The sequence below is a fragment of the Artemia sp. Qi Xiang Cuo genome, chromosome 20, assembly GCF_049724085.1.
Source record: "Artemia sp. Qi Xiang Cuo chromosome 20, ASM4972408v1, whole genome shotgun sequence".
Lineage (NCBI taxonomy): Eukaryota > Metazoa > Arthropoda > Branchiopoda > Anostraca > Artemiidae > Artemia > Artemia sp. Qi Xiang Cuo.
This window is the reverse complement of record NC_142813.1, coordinates 44,622,310-44,649,129: the sequence shown is the minus strand read 5'-3', so window position 1 is coordinate 44,649,129 and position 26,820 is coordinate 44,622,310. Positions and strand designations below refer to the sequence as shown.

The following is a 26,820-nucleotide window of genomic DNA, read 5'->3' as shown; positions in this document are numbered from 1 at the left end:
CGCCCACACGCCTTTAGCAGCCAACAATTTTAAATACAAGGCAGAAACTGAGTATTAACTATCTTTTAAAATTTAATTTACTATACGACAAAAAATAAGGAAAAATATCAAGTCTAATGTTTCAAACTCATTAATTGGCCGTCTACCAACACCCAATGGATTTCTCTCCATTGGTGAGCTCTTTTCCGAGAAATTCTATTGGTGCAACCTTAGCTTATCCCCTTTTTTAGTTTGCAACCACCTACTTCCCCCAATTTGTCAAGTCTAATTCCCTTTTGGGAAATTTTTGGGACTAGATTCATTTTTAACCCACGATTATACAAAGTTAAACAACAAAACGAAAGAAAATCAGAGGCAACGCTATAGCGTTGCCGATAGTAAAGGCCATAAGGCTCCAATGTTTTATTATTATTTTTTCCCAGAGGCACTTCATATGAAAGGGGCCGTCGTATCAACTTCAAAGGGGGCTCATTCGATTGGAAATCGAGAAAGGGTAAAAAGTGATTGGAAGGCAACAAACACCCCTTCCGCAACCACTATTTCCCCAAACACATACAATCAAAGTTTTGAGATAGCCATTTTGTTCTACGCAGTTGATTTCCTGAAAGAAATTACGTTTTTGAGAAGGACATTCCACCACAGCCCTCAGGGCACTGGTTGTAAGTTATGCCCTGGGGGCATATAAGGTTTTTATAGAAAGCTTTGTCGAAGAAACTTCAAAAAGGACTCATTAGATTGGAAATTCAAAGGGTTATTGCCCTTTTTAATAGTTGAAAGCGATTAGAGGGCAACTAACCCCCTCTCACGCCCACCTTTTCCCCAAACACATCCAATCAAAATTTTGAGATAGCCATTTTGTTCAACGTAGTGGAAAATTCTGAAAATTAGGTCTTTAAAGATGACAACCCCCCCCCCCCACAGCTCTCAGGATTGTAAGTTATACCCTGGGGTCATATAAGGTTTCTATAGAAAGCGTTGTCGTAGAAACTTCAAAAAGGGCTCATTCGTTTGGAAATTTAAATGGCTAGTGCCCTTTTTAATAGTCGAAAGTGATCGAAAGGCAACTAACACCCCTTCCACGCCCACCATTTCCCCAAACACCTCCAATCAAAATTTTTATAGAGCCATTTTGCTCAACGTAGATGGAAAGTTTGCTCGTATAAACTTCGGAGAGGGCTCATTTGATTGGAAATTGAAACTTCTAGTTCACTTTCAAAGAGTCAACAGATATTAAAGGGCACCTAGCCCCCCCCCACCCCCTCCATGCCCTTTTTTCTTCAAACCCATCCGATAAGAACTTTGAGATAGTATAAAATTCGGAGAAGGCTCATATGATTGGAAATTGAATGTTATCGTTCATTTTTTAAGAGTCAAAAGAGATCGGAGGGCAACTAGCACCCCCTCTCCACGCCCTTTTTTTCGAACCCATCCGATAAGAACTTTGAGAGCCATTTTTTTTCAAAATGGCTCAAAGATCATATAACGAAAACTGGGGGCAGGCGTTGTAAGTTATGCCCTGGGGGCATATGTGGTTCTTATGGAAGGAATGCTCGTATAAACTTCAGAGAGGGCTGATTTGAATGGAAATTAAAAGTTATAGTTCAATTTTTAAGAGTCAAAAGAAATCGGAGGACCCCTAGCCCCCCCATGCCCTTCTTACCCCAAACTCATCCGATACAAATTTTGAGATAGCCATTTTTTAAAACTAGTTCAAAGGTCAGATAACAAAAACTCCGGTGTCGACACAACCCCACCGGGAACCGGGGGGCAGGCATTGTACGCTATGTCCTGGGGCCGTATATGGTTCTTATGAAAGGGATGCTCGTATAAATTTCAGAGAGGGCTCATTTGAATGGAAATTAAAAGTTCTAGTTCATTTTCTCAAAGTAAAAAAAATCGGAGGGAAACTAGCCTCTCCCGTCCTCCACTCCTTTGGGTCTATCGGATGGATAAACATATGCGATAAAAATTTGACGTGACCGTTTGTTTAAGAACGATTTAAACGTCATAAGTCGAGCCACCAGGTTCGACCGAACCCCCCAGAGCCCAGGAAAATGCGGCGTAAGCTATATCCTGAGGGTAGTTATCGTCCATACAAAATGGGTACTTATAGATACTTCAGAGAAGGCTCATTTGATTGAACATAAAAAGTTCTAGTTCACTTTTAAAGGGTTAAAAGAGATCGAAGGGCAAGTAGCCCCTCCCCCCTCCCAATGAACTTTTTTCCCCAGACCCATTCGATAAAAATCTTTAGATAGCCATTTTATTAAAAATAGTTCAAACATTAGATAATAAAAACTCCGAGGTTGACACAAACCCACTTTTTCACTTTGATATTGTTACTTTGATACCAGTTTTGATACTTTGATGAACATTTGTTTTTTTTTAATTTTGATTTTGAAATAAGGAATTTTCAATAACTAGAAAGTTTTTGCGATCAAAAACGAACAAAATTTAATTAAAAAAAAAAATCCGAAAAATAAGTTTTTCAAAGAAAAGTAAAGGCCATTTTAAACTTAAGCTCAACAGATACAAATACTTGTTAAAATAAAAACTTAAAACGACCAGAAATCATAGGCAGCGCAATCGCGCAAGCGCAATAGCCACTTTGCTCAACGTAGTTAAAAGTTTTAGAAATTAGGTCTTTGAGGATGATAACACCCTCAGAGCCCTCGGGGTAAGGGTTGTAAGTTAAGGCCTGGGGGCATAGAAGGTTTTTATAGATAGTGATGTTGTAGAAACTTCAAAAAGAGCTCATTCGATTGGAAATTAGAAGGGCTTGTAACAGTCGAAAGTGATTGGAGGATAACTAACACCCCTCTCACACCCACCATTTCCCCAAACACGTCCAATCAAAATTTTGAGACAGCCATTTTGTTCGACGTCGATCAATCAATCAAGTTTATTATTACCCCAAAATATCCAAAAGAATAGCACTGGTATGTCAGAAAAAAAAAGAAAGAAAAGACTTTAATCACTGTGGCATGTTGTTATAATGTTTACAAAAGTATGGCACAAAGGAACGATCGTATCGCACACTACAATTAGCCGGAGGGAGCTTAAATTTTTCTTTTCGCCAGTTTGACCCCCGGGGGGGCGTGAATTTTCAGGAACTGGCTGAAACTCTGGCAGGATGCTACAAAAAAGATCCGACGACAGGCAGGACCTTCCAAAAGTCGTGAGGTTTTGGACTTTTACAGTGAGAGAAGGAGGCGATACCAAAACTCTTGTTTTGTAGTGATTTTTGTTCGTTTCAAGCTTGATTTGCATATTCAATTTAAGTTTCACTCGTTTTAAGATTTATTTAGTCATTTGTATGTTTGTTTGCATTGATTGTTTATTTAATTTCTATTCGTTTTAAGTTTCATTTATGCTTCAATAGAATTTTTTTTTTTTCGTTTTAAGCTTGATTTACATATTCAATCTAAGCTTAACTCGCTTTAAGATCTATTTATTCATTTATATTATTACTTGTTGTATGTTTTTGCTATGACTGTTTATTTAATTTCTGTTCGTTTTGGGTTTCATTTATTCTTTAATAGTAATTAATTAAAATAAAAAATTCCACAAAATAAGTTTTTCAAAAAAAAATAAAGAACTCGACTAAACCAAAAATGAGCAAAAATAAAATCAAATAATCAAATAAAAATCAAAAATCGAATCAAAAAATCAAATTAAAAAATATAAATGTTTTTACTTTTATAACTTTAATAAATCCAATAATATTAACATTTTGATTACTAAATATCAGTATATATAAAACTGAAAATTCACATTCATTTGTATTTTTTTCAGTAAAGTGCGAATTATGTTCTGGCCTTGGGAAGGCATAGGGGTTCTGAGTCCTACTCATGTTAATTTCTGCTCGTTTTGAGTTTGACTCGTTTATTTATTTTAATTTCTGTTGGTTTTGGGTTTCATTTATTTATCGATGCTGATTTGTGATAGTTTCTCACTTGATAGATTATTTGATTTGATTTTTGCTCATTTTCGGTTTAATTGAATTATTTACTTCTCTGTGAAAAACTTAATTTGTGAAATTATTTTTTTAAATTAATTTCTGTTCGTTTTATATTGACATAGTCTTTTCCGGGAAAAAGAAAATAATTTTTTAAATCTTTTCGTTTTTTTTAAGACTTTATAGTTTGCCCTGCTATTTGTATGCTGGAGAAAAATTTTCAGCAATTTTTAACAACTTACATCCTTTTAAAAATCTGGACACAAATAGTAGTGTTTAATTTTTTTTCATACCTCCTCTAGTTGATCTGAAATAGAAAACTTGATACCATTCGCAAAATAATCTGTTACCTTTATTTGATAGCTTGGATACACTTACGCTATTTTGATTTGGTTAAATTTTAAGAGCAGAAGTAGCCCCGAAAGTTTGAATATAATACCCTCAGTCGTTCGTGGGATAATGCTGAATTACTTTATTGGGAATTAGCATTAACACAGTGCAGTTTTTATTTAATCTTAAGGAAAAATTTAGTTTTTAAACATAATGGCCAATTTGTTGGGTTGGGGGGAGTAGAGGACTTGTTACCCTCCAATCACTTTCGACTACTAAAAAGGGCATCAGTCCTTTCAATTTTCAATCAAATGAGCCCTTTTCGATGTTGCTAAGACAAATCCTTCGTTACGAAGTGCCCTGGTCTTAAAAAAAAAAATAATAAATAAAACTACATTGTACCCACATCGATCTTTACTATAAAAATGTCAAGCCTTCCAATCACTTTCGACTATTAAAAGGGCACTAGCTCTTTCAATTTCCAATCGCCTTTTTGAAATTTCTACGACAACACTTTCTATATAAACCTTATATGCCCCAGGCCATAACTTACAACTCTTGCCCTGAGGGCTGTGAGGTGGTTTTCATTTTCAAAGACATAATTTCCGGACCTTTCAATTAAGTTGAACAAAATTGCTATCTCAAAATTTTGATTGGATGTGTTTAGGTAAATGGTGGGCGTGAGAGCGGGGGTTACTTACCCGATTTCAAATCGATTTCAAATCGAATGATTCCTTTTTGAAGTTTCTACGACAATGCTTTCTATAAAAAAAAAACTTATATGCCCCCAGGGCATAACTTACAACCCTTGCCCTGAGGGCTGTGGGGGGAGCTTCATCCTCAAAAATGTAATTTACGGATTTTTTTTTAAGAAGTGCGTATCATGATGGAAGAAATCCTGAGTCACCTTGAAAATCCTGGCTCTTACGTCGATGTTTTTATTGGGGACATTGTCAAGGCGTTCGACCTCTTAGACCATTATATCGTCATTTCTGGAACATCTGAAATGAAAGCTCGACAATTTCTTGTTGGACAGATGGGCGTTTTTCTTAGCGACAGGATGCAATGCGTTGAGCTTAAAAATACGCAGACAACAAAGATGTCAAAGATCATCCCCATCACTTGCGGATCCACTCAGGGTACCAAACTCGGGCCTCTGGCTTTCCTCATAGCTGTAAACAAGCTGGTAATCCAACTAAAACATAGACTGAAATTTGCAGACGACTTGACACTACTCACCTTTCGATTGGTCTCGTCCAAATCACAAGCACTCAAGCACAACCTTGAGGAGCTGCGGCGTCAAGCAAGCGTGGCCAAACTTCTAATCAGCACTGAAAAAAGTGTGGTTATCCGAGTCAATTTTACAAAGCATATTCTGGAACAAATAGAATCTGAGGTTGATCTTAAAGCAGTGTAAAATTCTGGAAAAAGCAGGCTGCGAAAATTCTTGGGATCATAATCGATAGTAACCTTGGCTGGGAATCCCAGACCTCCAAATTGGTTCAGAGAGGAGCCAGTCTTCTCAGACAATTTGCCCAGCTACGAAGATTTGGACTATCCCCCCACAACTTGACCAACCTCTATAAAACCTACGTTCGTCCTGCCCTGCATTATGGATGCCAGGTTTGGCACCCCGGACTCACCAAAGCTCAGGATCTTAAAATTGAGCGAATTCAAAAACGCGCATGCCGAATCCTCCTGGGGCACGAATATAGATCATATGAGGAGAGTCTGACATCACCAGGCCTGAATATACTATCTGCCAGGCGACCCGAGTCGTCGGATCGTTTTCGTAGCACCCTGACAGAGTTTCAGCCAGCTCCTGAAAATTCATGCCCCACCCGGGGGTCAAACTGGAGAAAAAAAAAATTTAAGCTCCCTCTGGCTAATTGTAGTGTGCGACACGACTGTTCCTTTGTGCCATACTTTTGTAAACGTTATAATAACATGTCACAGTGATTAACGATTTTTTTTTTCTGACATATCAGTGCTATTCTTTTGGATATTTTGGCGTAATAATAAACTTGATTGATTGATTGACGTCGAACAGAATGGCTATCTAAAAACTTTGATTGGATGTGTTTGGGAAAAGGTGGGCGTGAGAGGGGGGTTAGTTGCCCTCAAATCACTTTCGACTATTAAAAAGGACACTAGCCCTTTGAATGTCCAATCGAATGAGCCCTTTTTCAAGTTTCTAGGACAAAACTTTCAATAAAAACCTTATATGCCCCCAGGGCATAACTTATAACCCATGCCGCGAGGGCTGTGGGGGGAGTGTCATCCTTGAAGATATATTTTCTGGACCTTTCAACTACTTTGAACAAAATGGGTATCTCAAAATTTTCATTGGATGTGTTTGGTTAAATGGTGGAAGTGGAAGGGATGTTAGTTGCCTTCCAATCACTTTCGACTATTAACAAGGGCACTAGCCATTTAGATTTCCAATCAAATGAGCCCTGTTTGAAGTTTCTACGACAACACTTTCTATAAGAACCTCATATGTCCCCAGGGTATAACTTAAAAAGGGTACAAGCCCTTCTAGTTTCCAATCGAATGAGCCCTTTTTGAAGTTTCTACAGCATCACTATCTATAAAAACCGTGTTTGCCCCCAGGGCATAACTTACAACCCTTGCCCTGAGGGCTATGGGGGGGGGTGTCATCCTCAAAGACATAATTTCTAGAACTTTTAACTACGTTGAACAAAATGGCTATCTCAAAATTTTGATTGAACGTGTTTGGGGCAAAGGTGGGCGTGAGAGGGGGGTTAGTTGCCCTCCAGTCACTGTCGACTATTTAAAATGGTACGAGCCCGTTTAATTTCCAATCAAATGAGCATTTTTTGAAGTTCCTACGACAACACTTTCTATAAAAACCGAATATGCCCCCAGGGCATAACTTACAACCCTTGACCAGAGGGCTGTGGGGAAGTGTCCTCTTCAAAAACATAATTTCTCTTTGGAAATGAACTACGCTGAACAAAATGGCTATCTTAAAATTTTGATTGGATGTGTTTCGGGAAATGGTGGGTGTGGAAGGGGTGTTAGTTGCTTTCAATCACTTTCGACTATTAAAAAGAGCACAATCCACTCTAATTTCCAATTGAATGAGCCCTTTTCGAAGTTTCTACGACAGCTTCTTCGATACTAAGTGCCCTGGTCTAAAGAAATAATAAATAATACATTGTGCCAACATCGTTCTTATATGCCCCCAGGGCATAACTTAAAACCCTTGCCTACGAAATGCCCTAGTCTAAAGGAAAAAATAATAAATAATACATTTTGCCAACTTCGTGCTTTACTTAGGCAGCGCGATTGCGCTGCCTATGATTTCTGGTCGTTTTGAGTTTGAATTTTAACAGGTATTTGTATCTGCTGAGCTTAAGTTTAAAATGGCCTTTACTTTCCTTTAAAAAACTTATTTTTCGGAATTTTTTTTGAATTAATTGGAGAAAAAGCCAAGACAGATAGTCTGAGTGAGATGCAAAGCTAGTATGAGCCTTTCTTAGAATAGCATAAAATTGTACAAAACTATCTATTGTTGATAGACTATCATCCATCCATTCTAGGACAGAACTAAGGTAGATAATCATGGAGTAAGGGTAATTCAAATAGTCTTTGAGTTTCTATGAGCCCTTTGAAGGCAATTAGAGACCACAAAACAAAGAAGTTACAAATGAAAGAAGTTAAATAATCAGAATACTGAATCTCTTGCTTGGATTCTTTTATTTTTATTTGTGTCTCTTATTCTTTCATTTTATTTTTAAATGGATTTTTTTCTTTTTACCATGCTCTATTTTGGATTTTTTCTTTATTCGCTTTATTTCTGTATTGTTTTGCTTATTTTCGTTTTTTATATTAATCTGTGTTATTTTTTATGTTATTTTCTATTTTCTATAATTCTTCTTGTTTCATCATTGACTCCTTTGATTCTTTGAATTCAGTAACCATTTTGCATTCGTTGTGTTTGGTAGGCTCATCTTCGTTTTATTTTGTTTTAATTTCGCTGTTCTTTTTGGTGATTTTATCATTTATTGACTTGCTTTTAAATGATTATTCCCTTATTTATTTTTCTTCTTACATTTGTACCACTAAAGACAGCATGGAGGAGGCCCTGCCCGAAATATCTCATTTTTCTTTTTCCATTTTGTTTCACTGAATGAAAATCTACCGTTTTGCACGTCTGTTTAATAAATATAAATAGGGGAACTTCTGAAAGATAATTCGTCTTGATTATTAAGTTGTAAATTTTTTTTAGGTTTATCTATTTACCTGACTGTCGTCATGCAATTGAAGTCGAGGGAATGGATCATTGGATGTATTCTTCAAATAAGGACCTAGTTGGACTGCGGCGCTGTCCAATGTGCAGCACTTCCATTTCTTCTTTTATTGGTCGTTACGGAAATGTTATAAGAAACACCTACCTTGATATTAAAGCAGTTAAGGATCGCTATTATAGTGAGAAGAATGTTCTTAAAGTAGTTAGTAACATGCAAGACAAATTAGCGAAGTTCAAGTCTGATTTGGGTAGGTTTTCTTGCCCAGTCTCGTTCAGATCTGTAATATTTTTTATTTATTTGATTTTTGTATTTAATGCGTTAATTTCTTAGTTTTACTTGATAAATTGATATAGTAACTTAATTATAATTTTAATTGTTCAAATTAATCAATCTTAATTAATTTATTGGTTTAAATTTATTTTAATTTTTTCAAAGTTGAATCGCAAGTTTTGCATCCATCACTTGTTTTGAAAAATAAGTTTTTCATTCCTTTGCTCAAGTTTCTAAATTTACTGCAAGACACTAGTAGTTTATAGAAAATGATGATTATATAAAACTAGAAGCTGTATTTTAACACGATTAAGTTTCCAGTTTAACTAGAAAAGAAACGCGGAAAATTAGGCAAGGGGATGATTTTTAAAAATAAAGCTTTAAAGCTGCACTTCCTAGAGGTTGTGCTTTTTTTAATACTAATTAATTAGTTTTAAATGAACCTAAGAGGACAATTAATGTTTAATTCATCCCACTTAATTAGTTCTCTTCTTTATTATTATTAATTAATTATTTTCTCTATTAATTATTTCTCAGTCCAACTATTTTTATTATTTATTTGATTTAAATTTAGAATTATTTGAAATTTTAATGGTCAAAGTTAATTAATTTTAACTGTTATTTTTAATTAATTAAATTTATTTTTCAAATATGAATAGCAAGTTCTTGTGCACATGTTTTGAAACATAGGTTCTTTGATTCCACTGTTCAAATTTCCATGGCTATTCTAAGAAGTTAGTATGAAATAGAAAAATTATGATTATATAGGAACACGAATTGCATTTTTAGCAAAATTAAGTTTCTATTTTAAATAGAAAAGAAATTTCGAAAAATTGGCATTTAAGCTGGATTTCCTGGAAGTAATGCTTGAACCGAAATCTGATCATTCATATGAAATCTGCAATATAATGAAGAAATAATAATTGGGTCCAATATTCTTTAAAAACGGAAAAACAAGGAGTTTACATTGTCGATCTTTTTGTTAGCTTTACAATTTTATAGTATATTTTAATTGGGGTTTTCTTGTAATTTAAAATACGGTTTTCAACCATTTTTAGTAGTTGAAGTATGATGAACGTGCATACTGTAGAATTCGTAATATTTGAGTTGATTTAGCTCTTTAATATGACTCAAGCACCTGTAAATACAACAATATAAGCACACATGCAAAGCAAAGCAAAGCAGCACTAAATATAAGCACATAACAAAAACAACACTTAAACTAATAAGCAAGCAAGCTCAGCGGGATGCTACATCTTCCTTCTTCCGACCGTGCTGCTGTCTCTATAAGTTTAACCTGATGGGTTTGGTTATCGTTCTACCAGATCTTGTTTGCGAAACTCCGCCTCTGTCCGGGACTGATCTCGTCCGTTGTTGCGCTACAGCGCTAGTAGGGGCAGTGGCGCTATTTCCATTGCGTTCAGTGGGGGCTGCCAAGCTGGGTGAGGCTGGGCGCTCAACAGGGTTGACTTCGGGTACCACCTCGGACGGTTCAGTGGTTTCTGTATTTTGGTAGTATTGTTCTGAATGGATTGCTTCGTCTGATTTCCTTTGGGAAAGTCTAACCCTGTTACATCGGAGCGTCGATCCGTCGTCGGTAGCAACTGTGTACGATCGTGGCTGCGAGCAAACTTCGACAATGGTTCCTCTCTTCCAAGGACTGCTGGGTGTCACCTGGACACTCACTCTCGACCCTACCTGGATTTCGGGCAGGGATTTAACGGTCCTGTCGTAGTACTCCTTCTGTCGCACTCTAGATTTCTCTCTGTGTGTCCGAAAGCTTGCTTCGGTCACAATATTCTTCTCTAGGTGCTGCTGCGTGACAGGGAGGACTGATCGCAGCTGCCTGCTCATGAGCAGCTAGGCTGGAGCTGCCCTACCGTCTACGGGCGTGTTTCGGTATTCTAGGATGCCGATGTATGGGTCCTGTCCGCTGATCTTGGACTTGTTCAAGATTCTCTTGAAGGTTTGCACGCATTTCTCGACGAGCCCGTTTGCGGTTGGGTGATAAGGGCTAGACGTTTGATGTTCGATGCCCCAGTTTTTCGTGAATAGCCTGAATTCGCTGGAACTGAACTGCGGCCCGTTATCAGAAGTGAGAATGGCTGGTATTCCATGGCAAGCAAAGTGGCCTTTGAGTTTCGTGACCACTTGAGAAGTGGTGGTGGAGGCTAGGTTGTCCACCTCGAAATAGCGGCTGTAATCGTCGACCGTTATTGCATACTGCCTCCCATTCCATTTGAACAAATCGCATCCCACGTGCTGCCATGGTAGTGACGGGATCGGCATGGGAATCATTGGCTCTTTTTGATTGTTCGACATCGTGTGAGTGCAGGCATCGCATCTTCGGATAAACGTTTCAATGTCTTTTCCGATACCTGGCCAGTAAACGATCATTCGGGCTCTTTGCATGGTTTTTTCTGTGCCCAAATGAGCGGAATGTAGTCCCTTTAAGACGTCATCTCGTAGAGTGGTAGGAATGACGATTCTCGAACCTTTGAAGATCAGATCGTCGTGCGTTGAGAGATCTTGGCGAATACTCCAGTACTGGACTATAGTGTTTGGGCATCATCTCCTGTCGTTGGGCCATCCCTCCAAGAGGGCAGTCTTCAGCGCTTGGAGTTCGTGATCTGTCAAGGTCCCCTGTTTGATTTCCTCAAGTCTGCTGCCCGTGGCGGGTATGGATTTTACGAACGAATGTACGAAGATTTCGATATCTTCGTGTAATTCTTCGTCAATGTCTGGAAGGTGTAGTCTTGAGAGTTCTTCTGCGACAGGGATTTCCTTACCAGCCCGGTACTTGAAAGTCAAGTCATACGGCTGTATGTACATCATCAGGCGTTTAATCCTTGGTGGTGCTGTATGGAGGGGTTTGATTATTATGGATTCGAGTGGTCGATGATCCGTGATGACCTGTACTTTCCTTCCGTATAGGTAGTGGTGGTAATGACGGCAGCCATAGACTGTGGCGAAGAGTTCTTTCTCCAGCTGTGAGTAGTTCTGTTCGGATTTATTCAGCGATCTTGATGCGTAAGCGAAGACTTTGCCACTCGCGGATATTCGTGCTCCTAGTCCATGTTTCGAGGCGTCAACTTCGAGCTCAAGGGTTGGGCTGGAGCTGTCGAAGAAAGCCAGGTTGGTTACTATGGACTCTTTGAGCTGGTTGAGACATGTGGTGTGGAGCTCTTTCCATTCGAACTCGTTAGCTTTAATCAGATCCCTTAATGGTCGGTTCTGTGTCGCCAGGTTTGGGATGTACCTCGAGAGAAAGTTCAGCATTCCAAGGAGAGTCTGCAGCTCCTCCTTCGATTTTGAGGTAGGCATCTCGTTGATAGCGCGGAGTTTCTCGGGGTCTGGTTTAATGCCAGCGTTGCTGATGATGTGACCAAAGTAGCAGACTGGCTGAACTGCAATCTGGCACTTTGATCTGTTGAATTTCACACCCTTCTGTTTAGCTCTTTCAAGCACGTCTGTGAGTCTTCTGTCGTGCTCTTCTCGGGTGGCTCCGTAGATAAGTAGGTCATCGACGAGTATTTTAAGACCTTCCAAACCAAGAAATATCTCTTCCATCTTCTGCTGGAACTCGTCCTGGGCAGATATCAACCCGAAGGGTTTTGTCTTTCAACGGTATCTGCCGTAGATTATATTAAATTTTGTGAGGTCTGAAGCTGCTTTTGAGAGCACGAGTGACCAGTACCCCGAGGTGGCACCAAGCTTTAAGAAATATTTTGCACCACTCAGATCGGCAATGGCGTCTTCGAAAGTCGGGATCGGGTAATGAGGGCGCTTGATGGCCTTGTTGAGGTCTACCGGATCGATACAAAGTCTCACGCCTCCATCCTTCTTTTCAACTAGCACCATCGAGTTGACCCACTCCGTAGGCTCTTCCACCTTTCCTATTATCCCCAAACTTTCCAATCTGTCCAGCTCTTGTTTCAATTTCTGACGCATCGCGATAGGCACTTTTCTGGCGGGATATGCTGTCGGCGTAAATCCTTCCTTGAGGTGAATCTCGCACTCGCCTTGTATTTTCCCAATGCCAGAGAACGACTCTTTGTATTGTTTAAGGAGTGGCTTCAGATCTGGCGTCGACTTGCCGTCATCTGAGGCGTTTATATTAAGGACAAGTTTAACCAGGCTCATATTTTTGCCAGACTTGAATCCTGGGATAAGAACTGAATTTCCTCCAACTATGAAAAACCTATGTTTCTGTTCAGAGGTTCCATTGTAGCTGCATGATAGGAAGCAGGTTCCAACTGTTGAGATGGTTGAGCCACAGTAGCTGGTGAGTTTTTGCTTTGTTGGCTGTATAAGTGGTTTTGGGGCAAGGAGATCGAAGTAGTGTTGTGGTATGATGTTTGCCTGAGCCCCAGTATCGATTTTGAAGCTTACAGTAGTCTGATTGTTGATCTTCAGTGGAACAAACGCCTCATCCCTACTCCCATTTTGCTGTACGGCGTATAGCAGTATTTCATCCTCATCAGCAGTTTCTGCTAGTCGGCTTCGTTCGTCATTTTCGATGGCATTCACAACTTTGCTGCGGCATACTTTTGCGAAGTGGTTTAACTTTCTGCACTTTGAGCATGTTTTCCCTTTGGCAGGACAGCTGTGTCCGGGGCCATAGATTCCTCCACAGAAGTAGCACTCTGTGCCTCTCGATCTTGATCTCGCGTCTGCTGGTTTCGGTTGTTTCCGGTATACTACATCCACTTCCTGTTTGATCGGGGGATGGTGGGAATTGTTGTCGAATGACTTCAGCTGTGCTTGGGTCGTTTCATAGATCCTACAAACTTCTACTGCTCTCTCCAGTGTTAGGCTGTTGCCTTCAGCTAAAAATTTCTCTCGTATTCTTGGATTTCTGATGCCACAGACGATTTTATCTCTGGTCATCTCTTTTGGATCATGGTATTCGCATGGCTTGACTAATAACTTCAGTTCTGTGATGTATTTCTCAAGTGTCTCTCCATCACGCTGGTCCCGTTTCTGAAAAATATATCTGGCAGACACTTTGTTCTTCTTTGGAGCAGCATATTCACGAAATTTCAAAAGGTAAGGCTCGATTTATTTGCCTCATCCGCTTCTATGTCGAAAGTTTTGAAAATGTCTCTTCCTTTTTCGCCAATCCATATGAGTAGATAGGCACACTGAATCTTCTCTGATTTACCAGAGAGAGGGCCTAGAAACATAAGTCTTGCATGTTCTTCAAACTTCGACCATTCTTCATCAAGATTTTCAGATTCCCAGTTGATTGCTGGAGGGGTTACTCCATCCATGTTTGCTGTTCAATATCCCACTTCTGACACCATGTAGAATTCGTAATATTCGAGTTGATTTAGCTCTTTAATATGACCCAAGCACCTGTCAGTACAACAATATAAGCACACAAGCAGAGCAAAGCAAAGCAGCACTAAATATAAGCACATAACAAAAACAACACTTAAACTAATAAGCAAGCGAGCTCAGCGGGATGCTACACATACTTATTGTAGCCTTTTTTTATATATATATTTTTGTATATACACTTTTTTTTTCTTTTTTTTTCTTTTTTTTTTAGGGGATTCAAGTTTGGCTCAAGCTGTATCTCGATTGAAAGATCGACTTAGTGGCGTAGTTAATAAGGTAAAAAGGAAGAAACAAATCATGTTTTTTGCAGTCATGAGTGATGATATGCTTGAGCTCACCCAAGTAAGTAACACATCTTCTAGTATATAAAATAAAAAATTTTGTCTTTCCATTCGTCTCTCTGTCCCTATGTTCCTTGTCTGTGTATGCACGTATGGGTTTGTATTTTCGTGTATTTATGTGTTAGTGTATTTGTGAATGTGGTTGTATATAATCCAAGTTTTTTTGGGAGTGAAATTCTTTGTGCGTTTTTGTATTTTTATGTGCAATTTTGGATGTTTGTGTGTTCGTTTGCGTTTGTGGTTTATTGGTGTTTGTGTACGCTTTTATATTTGTGTATTTTCGTGTGTTTTTTTGTTTTTCTATGTGTTTATGTGTATGTGCATGGGTTTGTGTATTTCAATCAATCAATCAATCAATCATTTATTACCCACGGCTACAAGACAACGAGTAGTACAAGTGAAAAACAAGTAGTACAAGAAAAACAAAAAAGAACATCAACAAACACTAGCAATTAAATTAAACTAAAAAAAAAACTGTAAAAGACCGTGGTCAGGGCCAATATTACAAAATGCATCTGCAGAAAGCTTTTTGTGTAGTTCACCGAGCTTTTGAGTTACATCTGAAACATAGAAATTTTTAACTAGATACCGATTTCTAGTCCATGGCGGCAGAGAAAGAAGAAATTTGCAAAATTTAAAATATATTAGTTTAATCTTTTTTAAATCCTTTAGCTTAAGAACAGAATTAACAGCCGAAGAATAAAGCACAGAATGATCAGAAAAAGTCGAGAATAAGCGCCCAAGAGCTCTTTTGCTATATTTTCCACGCTTTGCTACAATTTATGAATAACGGAACTGAATTTTTCTTACTGAATCAGCAACAATCTGTTTACGAAAGAGACAGAAAGTACAGAAAAATCATTACATACCAGAAGAGTAGACGAAGACAGATTATAAGATAAGAATTCACACTTGTCAAGATTCAGGGATAGACCAATATTTAGGAAAGACTGAGAAACTAAGGAAACCATCGCAGAAAGAGCAGATTTAGTACGACTAATCAACAGAATGTCATCAGCATAGGCAATGTAAGAAATATCAGTAGAACCAGAAAAATAAGTGCCTGAGATCTTTTCCAGAACAGTAGAAATACAAACTTTGAAAAGGGTTGGTGATAAAACACCTCCCTGCCTAACACCACGAAGCACTTTAATAGTTGTTTCTGGAGAAGATTTAAGGCGGAGGTAAGAATTAGAATACCAAAACTGTAGAAGGTAAATAACCGAAAAATTAACACCAGAAAAAGCCAAAGAAAAGAAAAGCTGGTTATGAACACCAGAATCAAAAGCCTTTGAAAGATCAAGTGTACAGAGATATACGCCTTTACCCTTAGAAGAATTAGAAAGTAGAATAGAAGGAAGGACACGATGAGCATGTTGGCACCCCACACCAGACTTGAAATCATATTGATTTTCACCAAAGAAAGAAATATTTTGAGTTAGATTAGGTAAAAGAATATACTCGAAGACCTTGCTAATATTGCAAGAAACAGAAACTGGACGGTAAGAAGAGCAATCTGTTGGAAGTTTACCTCTTTTTAAAATTGAAGTCACGCTGCCATACAAAAAGCTTTCCGGGACGACAGAAGATGCCAAGCACATTTGAAACAAAAGCGCAAGATATGACACAAGTTCAGCACATTGGGGAGTTAGATGCTTTTTAGAGATACCATCAGCATCAATAGATTTCGACTTAAGATGATTCAAAGCAGTCAAAACTTTACAACGCGATATAGGCAGAACAAAGCGCTGACTTAGAAATCTAGGGACAATTTTAACAAATGCTTTACCAAACTCTATGAACAGAATAATTCAAAGCGGAGAAAATCTTCGAATAATATGCATGCCAAGAACTCGGTGGATTAGCATTACTACTTACATCAGAATCGTCTGTTTTACTTGAATTAATTACTTTCCCCCAATCTTTAGGCGAAGATGGAAAATCAAGCCCTTGGTATTGGACACTTTTTAGATACTTCTTTAATTCTAATTTAGTTTTCTGTTTAATATGAAAAACATTACCAGACCTAGGCCGACCACAATCTGTCCAAACTTTTAGCCAAAAGTTAGCTTTATTTTTACGGGCCCTAAGGCAGGGGTTCCCAACCTTTTTTTACTCTTGGGCACATTCTAAAATATTGGTAGGGTGGCGGGCACCACCTATTTTAAATCAACAAACTCCTTCCATAACTTGTCATTTTCACATGATTTATTTTCTTATAGTCATAATGGATTAATAAATAATAAACAAAAATGTTTCAAAATGAAAAAATTATTTGGCATTTTTTTTTAAATTGCATACACAGAGAGAAATGTATTTACAAAATGTAAAAAAAGTAAACAAAACACAAATACAAAGAAAACTTTTAATTAAAAAATATAATAAAGTCAATGTGATCTATGGCATTGATCACAAAAACAACGTGATAACTGCTTCGTCTAAGAAAATTTTCGCTGAAGGCGGTCAGTAAATGTTGTTGGAGACAAACAACGTCGTAATTAACATACAGATCTTCAATAAAAAAGTCCTTGTCTCTCGTTCCATTAATATTAAATGAGACTATACTTATGTCCAGATTCATTTCTAAGAATTGACCTTATCAGATGTCTTCTTAATCACAGGGCATCCTAGGCTGTAAGAAGGATGAGATCCTCCACAGTTGGCACATTTCGGAGATTCCGTACAACGATCACTGTTGGTAGATAAATGCGGTCCAGCACAACGAGCGCACTTAGGAGTGCTACTAGTACATGCACTTTCCAAGTGCCCAGGGGAACGACACTTGAAGCAACACTTCGGCAATTGCTTGAACTCATAAACACGGAAGTTTTCATACCCAATCTTCACACCGTTTCGCAGAAATGATCCTTTAGTAATCGCGTCTGCAAATTCAAGCTTAATCGATTTGCTCGTTCCAAATCAACTAGACCCGATTATACCAAACTGGTTCTGTAGCATGTCAAGGTCAAAATCGAACGGGACTTCTCGAATAACACCAGTGTGTTTTTTAGATAAAACTTTCACACTAGAACCAGGTAGAGCTTCCTTTGCTGATTTGCAAAGATCCTCAGCTGCAGATTTCTCAATATTCACCGTCCACCGCTATTTAATTGCTCGCACTCTGGACACCAGCTGATGACCAGAAATTGAGTCTATTACTGATTTTCGCTTTAGCGGGTCACCATTCTCAGGCGGGGGATCCGAGATCAAAATTGTAGTATGCGTATCACACGCAGCAGGCTGGCTAATCAAAGGTATTTGAGGAAAGTTCAGATTGTATGAATCAATCTTGGCAGAAACTAGCGAAATCGGTAGCTCAAGGCTCGTAAGCTCGGCTGTGACGTGTGTAAATGCTGTTGCAGAGATAACAGGGACTTCTGTTGGCCTTTTGATGACCAAACAAGGGAGCTGTTTTCCATCGGCATCACATTTCTTCATTATGCCCATAATATCTTGCAGGTGGCTGAGAGTTGCTTTAGTGCCCATTCTGATAGGGGGATCATTTTCATTCACACAAATCCATAGCTTTGCTTTCTCTGACTTAACAGTTTCCAAATATTTAAAAAAGTCCACTTCTTTCCGTAAAATAACGGCTTCATCAACACCACTTAAAGTTTCTTGAACAAAGTTCAACAGCGGTAAATACAAAAGCTCGGAAACACTCTGTCATTTTACATTCACTTCAAAGCAATAATTTAAACACATCACACGCGAAGTAACGTGATGGTCAGACAACGAGCGCTGAATAATAGTAAATTAAGTTCATTAAAAATAAACTTGCCACACAGGTTTGTTTATAATCCAGGATAAAGCTATTTTTTTCGTCTGCATTGATATGATCCTTTGCAATAGGTTTGAATCCAAGACAGGTCTTTTCACCATGAACTCTGAATGAACACTGTATTTGTGTGTTCCTGTATGTCTGCGTTTGTCTATGTGACTGCCTTTGTCAGTTTCTGTGGATTTGTGTGTGTGCTTATGTTGTTGTGTTTGTGTGTATTTTTGCGAGTTTGTGTCTTTGTTTGTGCATAGTTGTCGATGTTAGTTTGTGTCTTTGTTTGAGCATATTTTTCGATGTTTTTGTGAATTCTTCATCCATTACCTTAGACCTTAGTTCATCCATCGCCTCCAGAGGCTGCTGTGTAGATGTCCTCTCACTCTGGGATGAGGCTCGTCTGGAGGTTTCTTGTGTCATGTCCCTATATTCTACAGAGCGTGTTCTTTGGTCTTCCTAGGTGACGGTTGCCTTTCAGCTGCCAATGGAGGAACATTTTAGGAAGTCTATGATCTGGCATAGGGAAGGGGTAATTCACCTCCATCCTGGTAACATATGCCCCTTGCCTATATGGTCTCGGTTCTTTTCTTTATCTTATGATCTGGCATACGGAAGGGGCAGAGAGAGAGAGAGAGAGATGTATTACACAACTTTGTAGCACTTGGCTAACTTACAGTTGCAAAAACATTACATGTTAGACAGACGTAAAAAAATATGGCACAAAATCACATGTTAAACATAGATAAAGATAACATAGGTAAACATAAAAATTACAACATTACATGTTAAACATGATGTACAAAATGGAACAAATGAATTACAATATCGGTATGTTCACGCACGTATAGGTGTCAGTTTGAGTTTTTGTCTGTTTCATCTGTTTGGTGGGGCATCTGCGGCGAGAATGTCACGATTGGTTGGGTTTATCATCAATGCTTTTCTAAATCACATGATGAGATTGCTGAGTCTTTGCTCAAGGCACTGGATTTCAAGTTGATTGAGTGCTTCTTAGTAGAGAATATCACTACATACCAGGATAATCCTAACTGGCCTTTTCTGCACTGACTCTAGGCCATGCGAATGTTAGCAGTATGTAGTATGGAAGGGCCCCACACAGGACAAACATACTCCAAGACTGGCAGCCAACAGCAAAGGAGACTTTTGACATTGCAACCGAAACGACACATTTTAGACGGTGTTTGAAGGGAAGTGTTACCCTTCCTAATTACACTGTCACTATGTGCGGCAACATGTGTGGTATTTTTAGGGGGTTAGGCAAGAGTATTTTAGACTTGGTAGCATTAATGGTTAGAATGGATTCGTTACACTGGAAATTTAGCTCAGAATTCACCTCAATCCCGCTAATTGATGCCTCTTGCCTATTAGGGTCCGGGTCTTTTCTTTCTTTATAGGTACGGGTCTCTTTATAGGTCTGGGTTTTTTTCTTATTTCTTTATGAATTATTTCACTTTTTTTGTTTTCTTATGTATTTATTTCGTTTTTTTTTGTTCAGATATCGACAGACACCCTCTTATAATATTGGGCCGTTTATTTCGTTTTTTTTTAGGTTCAAGTGAGCATCATATATGACATTATAAAGGGCAACATTTTTTGGCCCTTTATAAGTAACCAAAATGATTGGGTTGGACTAAGATGTGGTAAAAAAAAAAAAAAAAAAAAAAAAAAAAAAAAAAAACACTTGGTTACCACTAAAAATCTCTAACTCTCTCCTTGGAGGTACGAGCCCCCCCCCCCCCCTGTCGATATAATAATGACGGTATCTCGTAACTCTGTTCCCACCCTGCCTGGGTTCCGGGAAAATTAGTACACAGTTTGTGGAAAATACCTTACTTGTATTCTTCCAAACGGACACATATAATCAACAAAAATATGCTTCCCCAAACGGGGTCTAAATGCAGACTAACTCAAAAATAATATTCTGTACAGCAACTTTTCATAGGGGTGGACCTTCGCTTGGCCCAGCCAATCCTCTCAATCCCCATTCAAAACCCATTCTACTTTTTCTTACCTTTACCTTTCAATGACTCAAACTAGGAAGTCCAAAATAGAATTTAGTTCAAAGCTTACTTATTGCGAAAGCATCTAACTTAGCAACCAGAATTCAACTTAGCATTAAAATCTATCTTATAGGCAAATGTAATTACAGAAAAGAAAATGGGTCATTTATCTGAAAAGAAAAGAAACAGGGGTGGAACCCCAACAAAAACGCCTGTATTCTAATTTGCTAAATAATAACAAATTAAAAATAAGAATTCCTAATAATGTTGGACCGTTTTTTTTTTAGGTTCAAGTGAGCATCATGTATGACCTAATGAGGATAGTTTCAGATAGAAATGTAAAAAAAGAAAAGCCCCAGTCAACAACTTTCAAGGCAAGCTTGCCTAGGGCCGACACTGTAGGAGGCAAATCAGCAGAACAAAAGAAAAAGCCTGAAATTGAAGAGCGATTCCAGAATTTGCTTTTAGACCGTGCCTCATATCTTGCGAACAGTTGTATCAGTCGCACTAGAATATCTCAGCAAGAAGCTGATGATTTTGTGAGTGAAATTGCACGCCTGGAGCTTCTCAAATGCTTTTACTACGTTTTAAGTTCACCTGCGTACAAATCTTTATATTCATACTCTAGAAATGGACCCAGGAATGAATTTGCAGAAAGTATTAACATAGTGGATGCTATTTTGAATGGTTAGTTCTCCTTTATTCTCCGTTCACGTTCCACTTTAACGATTTTATGCTTTTTTGTCAAATCAGATTCTAATATTCTAGGAAATCAGAAAGGAAGGTGGTTTAAATTAGGGAATGGCTTTTATTTTTAGTTCAATTTGTATATTATTTGTTTTTATTGGGGGGGGGGGAGTAAACAAGACCCAATAAATTTTAAATTTTGGAAGTGATTAAGTAAAATTTAGCATAAATATAAGTGCTATTTAATATTGTAAAACTACCCCTCTTTTATTATTCTAATTAAGGAACCGTGAGTGGGTTTTGCTGAACGGTATCCATATAAGTTGTATTACACAGTTTCGATGCCGATCAACTAAAAGATCTTTAACAAAAGGTGGAGTAGAGCTTACCATGAGTATTAGAGGGGATGGCCTTAATCATTCACCTGCACATGAGCTTGTAGTTGTCATCTAAAGACAAGCACATTTGAGGGGGTTAGCTAACAAATTATTTTTCTTTTAGGGTGTATTATGGAGGTGAATGGTAGTTCAGATCATTCTCAGGGGATAAATTTTAGGGGCTACGAATTGTGAATTCTCGAATATTTTCTTATTTCAATTTGCTCAGAGACATAAGTAGGGACATTTTCTCGTCTGCCTCCTCTCACTATGGTGGGTAGCTCAGGCTTTCAGCTTTCGTGAGTGGCCTTAGCTCCGCTTAGGCATTGTTTAGGCCTTTGGTCCTTCCAAGTATACCTGCGCTTAGCTCAAGCAGTATTCAAGGCCCTGGGCCCTCATAGATAAAACCCTCGCTTCACTCGGTTGTCACCATGCCTTCTTGAACTGCCGGGCCCTATGATGGCACAATCATGATATCATTACAAGCACAGTTGTATTGATTTTTTGTTAACCATTTTTTGGTTTCTATTGGCCTTGGCAATCGTAAACTACATCTCGATTTGCCTCCTTCAATCGTTTTCCTATCTACGTCAGGTACGCCTACGTTGCACGATGATTATCTTTATCCCACACAGCCGTTTTTTTAAGCTTAATTTTTCTTGAATTTTCGTAAACTAATTCAAACTCTATGTTTTCAGATTTTGCACGTGTTGAAATTGAATAGTTTAGTGTATATTTCAGTGTACCCACAAATCCCCGCTTGATCAAATATACTGAAATTTGAAAATACATATAGATATATAAACTGGAAATGTGATGTCATCAAAATAATGCCAATAATGACATTTGTATAACTACATTGAAGAAATATTTTCAAGTATTTATATTATTTAAAAAAAATGCCAATTACACAAATATTTTTAATATTTATAACTCAGGATGATGTCGTTAAAGATAGGTCATAAAATCCGAAAAGTATAAACCAGAAAAAAAAAACTGAAAAACTGTGCAGGGCTGCCAACGGTGGCGGGTTAATCATGCAAAAGGAAGATGGAGGTACCCGGCTCTACAAAGAAGCTACAAAGCTACAAAGAAGACCACTTGGCGGAATCTATGTCAGTGCTATCTACTTAAAATTGCGGATTTCAGCTGGAAACTCTTGGGTCTTAAGAAATGAATTGAGAAGAATTTTTCTATCTCATAGAATTAATTATGCTCAGTTGGAATTCCTAGACAAATTTCCACTCGGAGGCTGATTTTAATCTGTTATGCCTAAATTTATTCCTTGCAAAATTAAACCAAATATGTAACGGACGGAAGCTTCTGTATTATACGTGTGGATATATCATCATGTGTTATATCATCTTATAGATGGACGTGTAGTTTTTGCCAAAGATTCAATTTATTTTAATATTATCTAACAAAGAGTGCTATAACAAAAATCAGCTTTCAGATGAACCCTTAAACACATCATCGTCTACATTCGCCCAGGTTTTTAAAAGAGCATATCTGCAATATCTAAGGGATTCGCTAATGGTATTAAGTAAAAACTTTTACGGACTGTTTGCGTATCTGCAATATATCAGGAACGACTAAAGTTAAAAAACAAAACTTTCAGGGAATGCTTAGGGGTGTGTTGAACCCAATCAAAAGACAATACATGTGTCCAGGTTTTCGGGGAATATTAAGGTGGATATTGAACTAAATTAAAAGACTAAGTGCATCAAGGTGTTCAAAATGGTATATTTGCAATAAATCTGGAACCCATTGGGTAATAAATTGAAACTTTCAGATAATGTTGAAGAGGATTTTGAACTAAACAATAAGATACTATGTTCACTAGCACATTAACTATTGACACCACTTGCCATTAGATACCTGTACTTATTGAATTTACTAAGCTGTAGTAATTGTTTTCTTTTAGAAAAATTTACGTATTATATGTCATTTACAGTATACATGAAAATATTTATATACATGCAATTTGGAAGTATATGGTCATCTTATTCATAAATTTATATACCAAGCTTTAACATTAGTGCTCGCAAATGCATATGCGTATCTATTGACTTAACTAAACTCCTATAGAAATGAGTTCTATTATTGCTTGTGGCTCAGCAATTTATACCCTATTTGAATATAGTATTCATCAGCTAAGTGTGACTGCTGATCTGTCATGATCCATGCAGCCCTATTCACAGAACATTAGGGGGGATTAGTTTTAAAAAGAAGATACAGGAAGAAGGTATCTTTGAGACCTCAAGGGAGTGGGGATATCTTTTTTTCAATAAAAATACAATTTTTTTTGAATCTATGGAATGAGGGGGTTGGGCAATTTTTTCTGGCCTCTTCAAAAACAGGTGTTGCCATTTTCTTCGCCCAATTGGCGCCTCTGGTAACGCCTGTTCAATTTGAAAATTTCTCAGCAATAAACAAACAGTAAGAAGCTTAAAAGGACTGAAATTTTCAGCAAATCTTCTGTCTCTAATTTTTTTTTCTGTCTATTTTGCTATGGCAGTATAAGACCTGAGTATTATTATCAAAAAAATTATAGACTCCGGGCCAAGATTTTCCAAAACGGAAGTCGATTGTTGTTGTAGTGTAAGCCTCCAGGTGTTGGAGGAAGTAAGACTTAGTAAGTAGGAATATATGCAACAATAATTAGATTATTATATATGACGTAGATTATAATGAACTATGATTAATTAATAAGTAACCATTAAATATACGATTGATTGGTTGTCAGTCTGGACCTAATTCTAGATCGTGACTTCACTGAACTCAAAATATATTTTTTTCTTTTAGGTTGCAAGAAGTTAACTTCACAGGAGTTTGGAAGAACTAAAAGCGATATTGAAAAACTCCTGCAGCAGACTGCCACTCATGGTATCGGAATTCCTGATAGTGAACGGAAAATGGTTGTTCAAGCAATGGGCTTGAAACAAGGTCACTGGTTTAAGTGTCCCAACGGTCATATTTACTGTATTGCTGATTGCGGAGGAGCAATGGCTGAGTCGCGCTGTAACGAATGTGGTGCTATTATCGGAGGGGGCAGCCATCGTCTTAGAAGTGACAACGCTCTAGCCACAGAAATGGACGGAGCATCGAGATCTGCCTGGCCAGACCCTAGATTTTAGTTGCCCCAAACTCCCTTCAGACAAAGCATTTATTAACTACTGCCATTCCTAGTGACCATGGAACCTTTCCTAGCAAATGTCATGGTAAAGAGTACTCTAAAATGATTATGTGACATCGTTTATGTCATCTTTCAGATTAAGCAAAAGTCAACAGTTAACCGGTAGCGTTTAAAACGTTTCAGAAATCACCCGTAGGAGTGGTTGTGACCTGTGTCGGTGACGCAATCGTAAAATACCTGCTTCTTAGCTTACCAAAGTGATTCAGGCAGCAGGCTGGAACGTTTTGACGGCTTCTTGTAAAAGGGCTGTTAAGAACGTCTGTATCAACCGACGAGATCTTTATGTGGTTATTAGCTGCTTATTCTGGAAAGGGATTGGATTATTCAGTAATTTTTTGAGTTCAAATGTTGTGCAGTTTTTATGTTTAAGTGAAATTTGTGTTTTTAATGCAAAGCTATTACGGTTATTCGGGAGGGTGTTTGCCTAGTCCTAATTTGTATAGGAAAAAAACGACTTAATCTCAAAATGACGCCGAGAAACCTGGAATTCATGTTTAACTTTCCTTAGAATATAACATTTATACCCTATTTATTACCCGTTATACGTTAAATGCAGGATTAAGATTAGTAGGAGAAGGTAAAAATTTTTCTCTCTTCATGTAATATTAATATTTAACGCAAAAGCCCAAAGATGTGGCCAGACTAATGCCAGTTAATCAGGAAATGCCTGAGTTAACGATTTAAGCTACTACATGTTGAATTTCACAGTCTTTATTTTAAAGTTGACATTAGAGGGAATTTACTTATAAGTGCCAAAATATCAATTAGCCTACTTACTTACTGTAATCGTTTTCTTATACTCATATTTTTGCCCGATTTAATATAAGAAATCGGTGGTGCCATTTCCATTCCTTGCCTTCTTTAAATTTATGTTTCGATTCGGGATGCTTTTGGCAGTGGCGTCAGTTGCGAAGGGGGCATATGCCCCCCTAGGTTTTTTTTTACCTCTCCAATATTTTGAAGAAAACGCCTTTTTTTCATTGAATTTGCCGTTTGGGATTTTTATTAAAAATATTGGAAAACGATAAATCCCCCTCCCCCCCCTTTTTATATTTTGAAAAGTATATCTCCACACCAAACTCTCGTGAATTGACGCCACTGTTTTTTAAAAGGTGATGAATTGTTGACGTTGAACTTTCCCTTTTTTAGTTTTAAGTTAACGTCAAAGGGAATTTCTGTCAAAAGCGCCGAAATATCCGGAAAAAAGCGCCGGAAGAGACCCACTGCTCATAGTCACTTATTATTATTTTTTTCGTTTGATATACTGTAAGAAATTATCGTTGCCGCTTCCCGTTCCTGTGATTTTAATGTTATCTTTTAATCGTCAAGTTTGTAAAAAAAAAATGATTAATTGGTGACTCGTGTATAGCATCTTTGTTGAAAACTTGTAACGCCTTGCGACCTTCGAAAAAATTATTTAAATATGACAGAAATAACCGCTAGAAAAAAAATTATTGTTCAAAATTTAATAAGGATTCAGGTTTTTATAATTCCGGTGAAAATTTCAGTAAAATATCCCCTTGAAGGGGTGATGGAGGAGGAGGTATTAAGTGGTTAAAACTTTTCGGCTAGTAAATCTAGTAGAGCCACTAGAATAACCGCAAAAGAAAATTAAAATTCAACCTTGACGTGGAAAGGAGGGGGGGGAGGATATTCAAAAAGAAAACTATAAGTAATCCATTTAAATTTGTTAGTCATGTTTGTAATCAAAGGTTCTTTCCTCCTGTGTATTCTTTTATGTTATATTTAACTTTGACGTATTTTACTTTTGAAATTATACAGTATTTGAAAATAAATATTTACTCAAGTTTTTGTCCACTGTGTTATCATGTTTTGTAGATATCTAAAACGATGTGGGGAGGGGGGTGTTGGCCTTGTCGCTACACAACTTTTCTCTGAAAGAAGCTTGTATTTGGAACTCTTGTATTTGAATATTTACTCACTTTCTTGTCCACCATGCTATCATATTTAGCTGACATTCACGAGGGGGAGGGAGACTTAGGCCTGGTCCCTAATGCAGCTATTTTCAAAAAGTGGCTTGTAATAATTTTTTTGTTGTGTGTGTGTGTTTTTTTAGTAATCGGCATGTCAAATTTGAATTTTTAAGATTGAGGGAAAATGACTGGATTTCGTTGGATATGGAATGTATGCGAAAAACTAGGGATAAAAAAATGAAGGTATTCGTGGCCAGGGGTTTCAAAGGAGCATTTATTTAAATGTGATAATGCAAGCCTGAAATTTTAAATGG

General features: G+C 37.7%; 1 protein-coding gene across 1 annotated transcript in view; it reads left to right on the top strand.

The window, feature by feature from the left end:
- LOC148940258 (NFX1-type zinc finger-containing protein 1-like) overlaps positions 1 to 26,380 on the top strand; it is a 156,246-nt gene extending 129,866 nt beyond the window's left edge. The window contains exons 15-18 of the mRNA XM_089106117.1: positions 8,544 to 8,812; positions 14,390 to 14,520; positions 20,600 to 20,999; positions 24,182 to 26,380. Coding sequence (XP_088962243.1) covers positions 8,544 to 8,812; positions 14,390 to 14,520; positions 20,600 to 20,999; positions 24,182 to 24,513 — 1,132 coding nt within the window. The 3' untranslated portion in view covers positions 24,514 to 26,380. The remainder of the gene's footprint in view (positions 1 to 8,543; positions 8,813 to 14,389; positions 14,521 to 20,599; positions 21,000 to 24,181) is intronic.
- Positions 26,381 to 26,820: the final 440 nt, after the last annotated feature.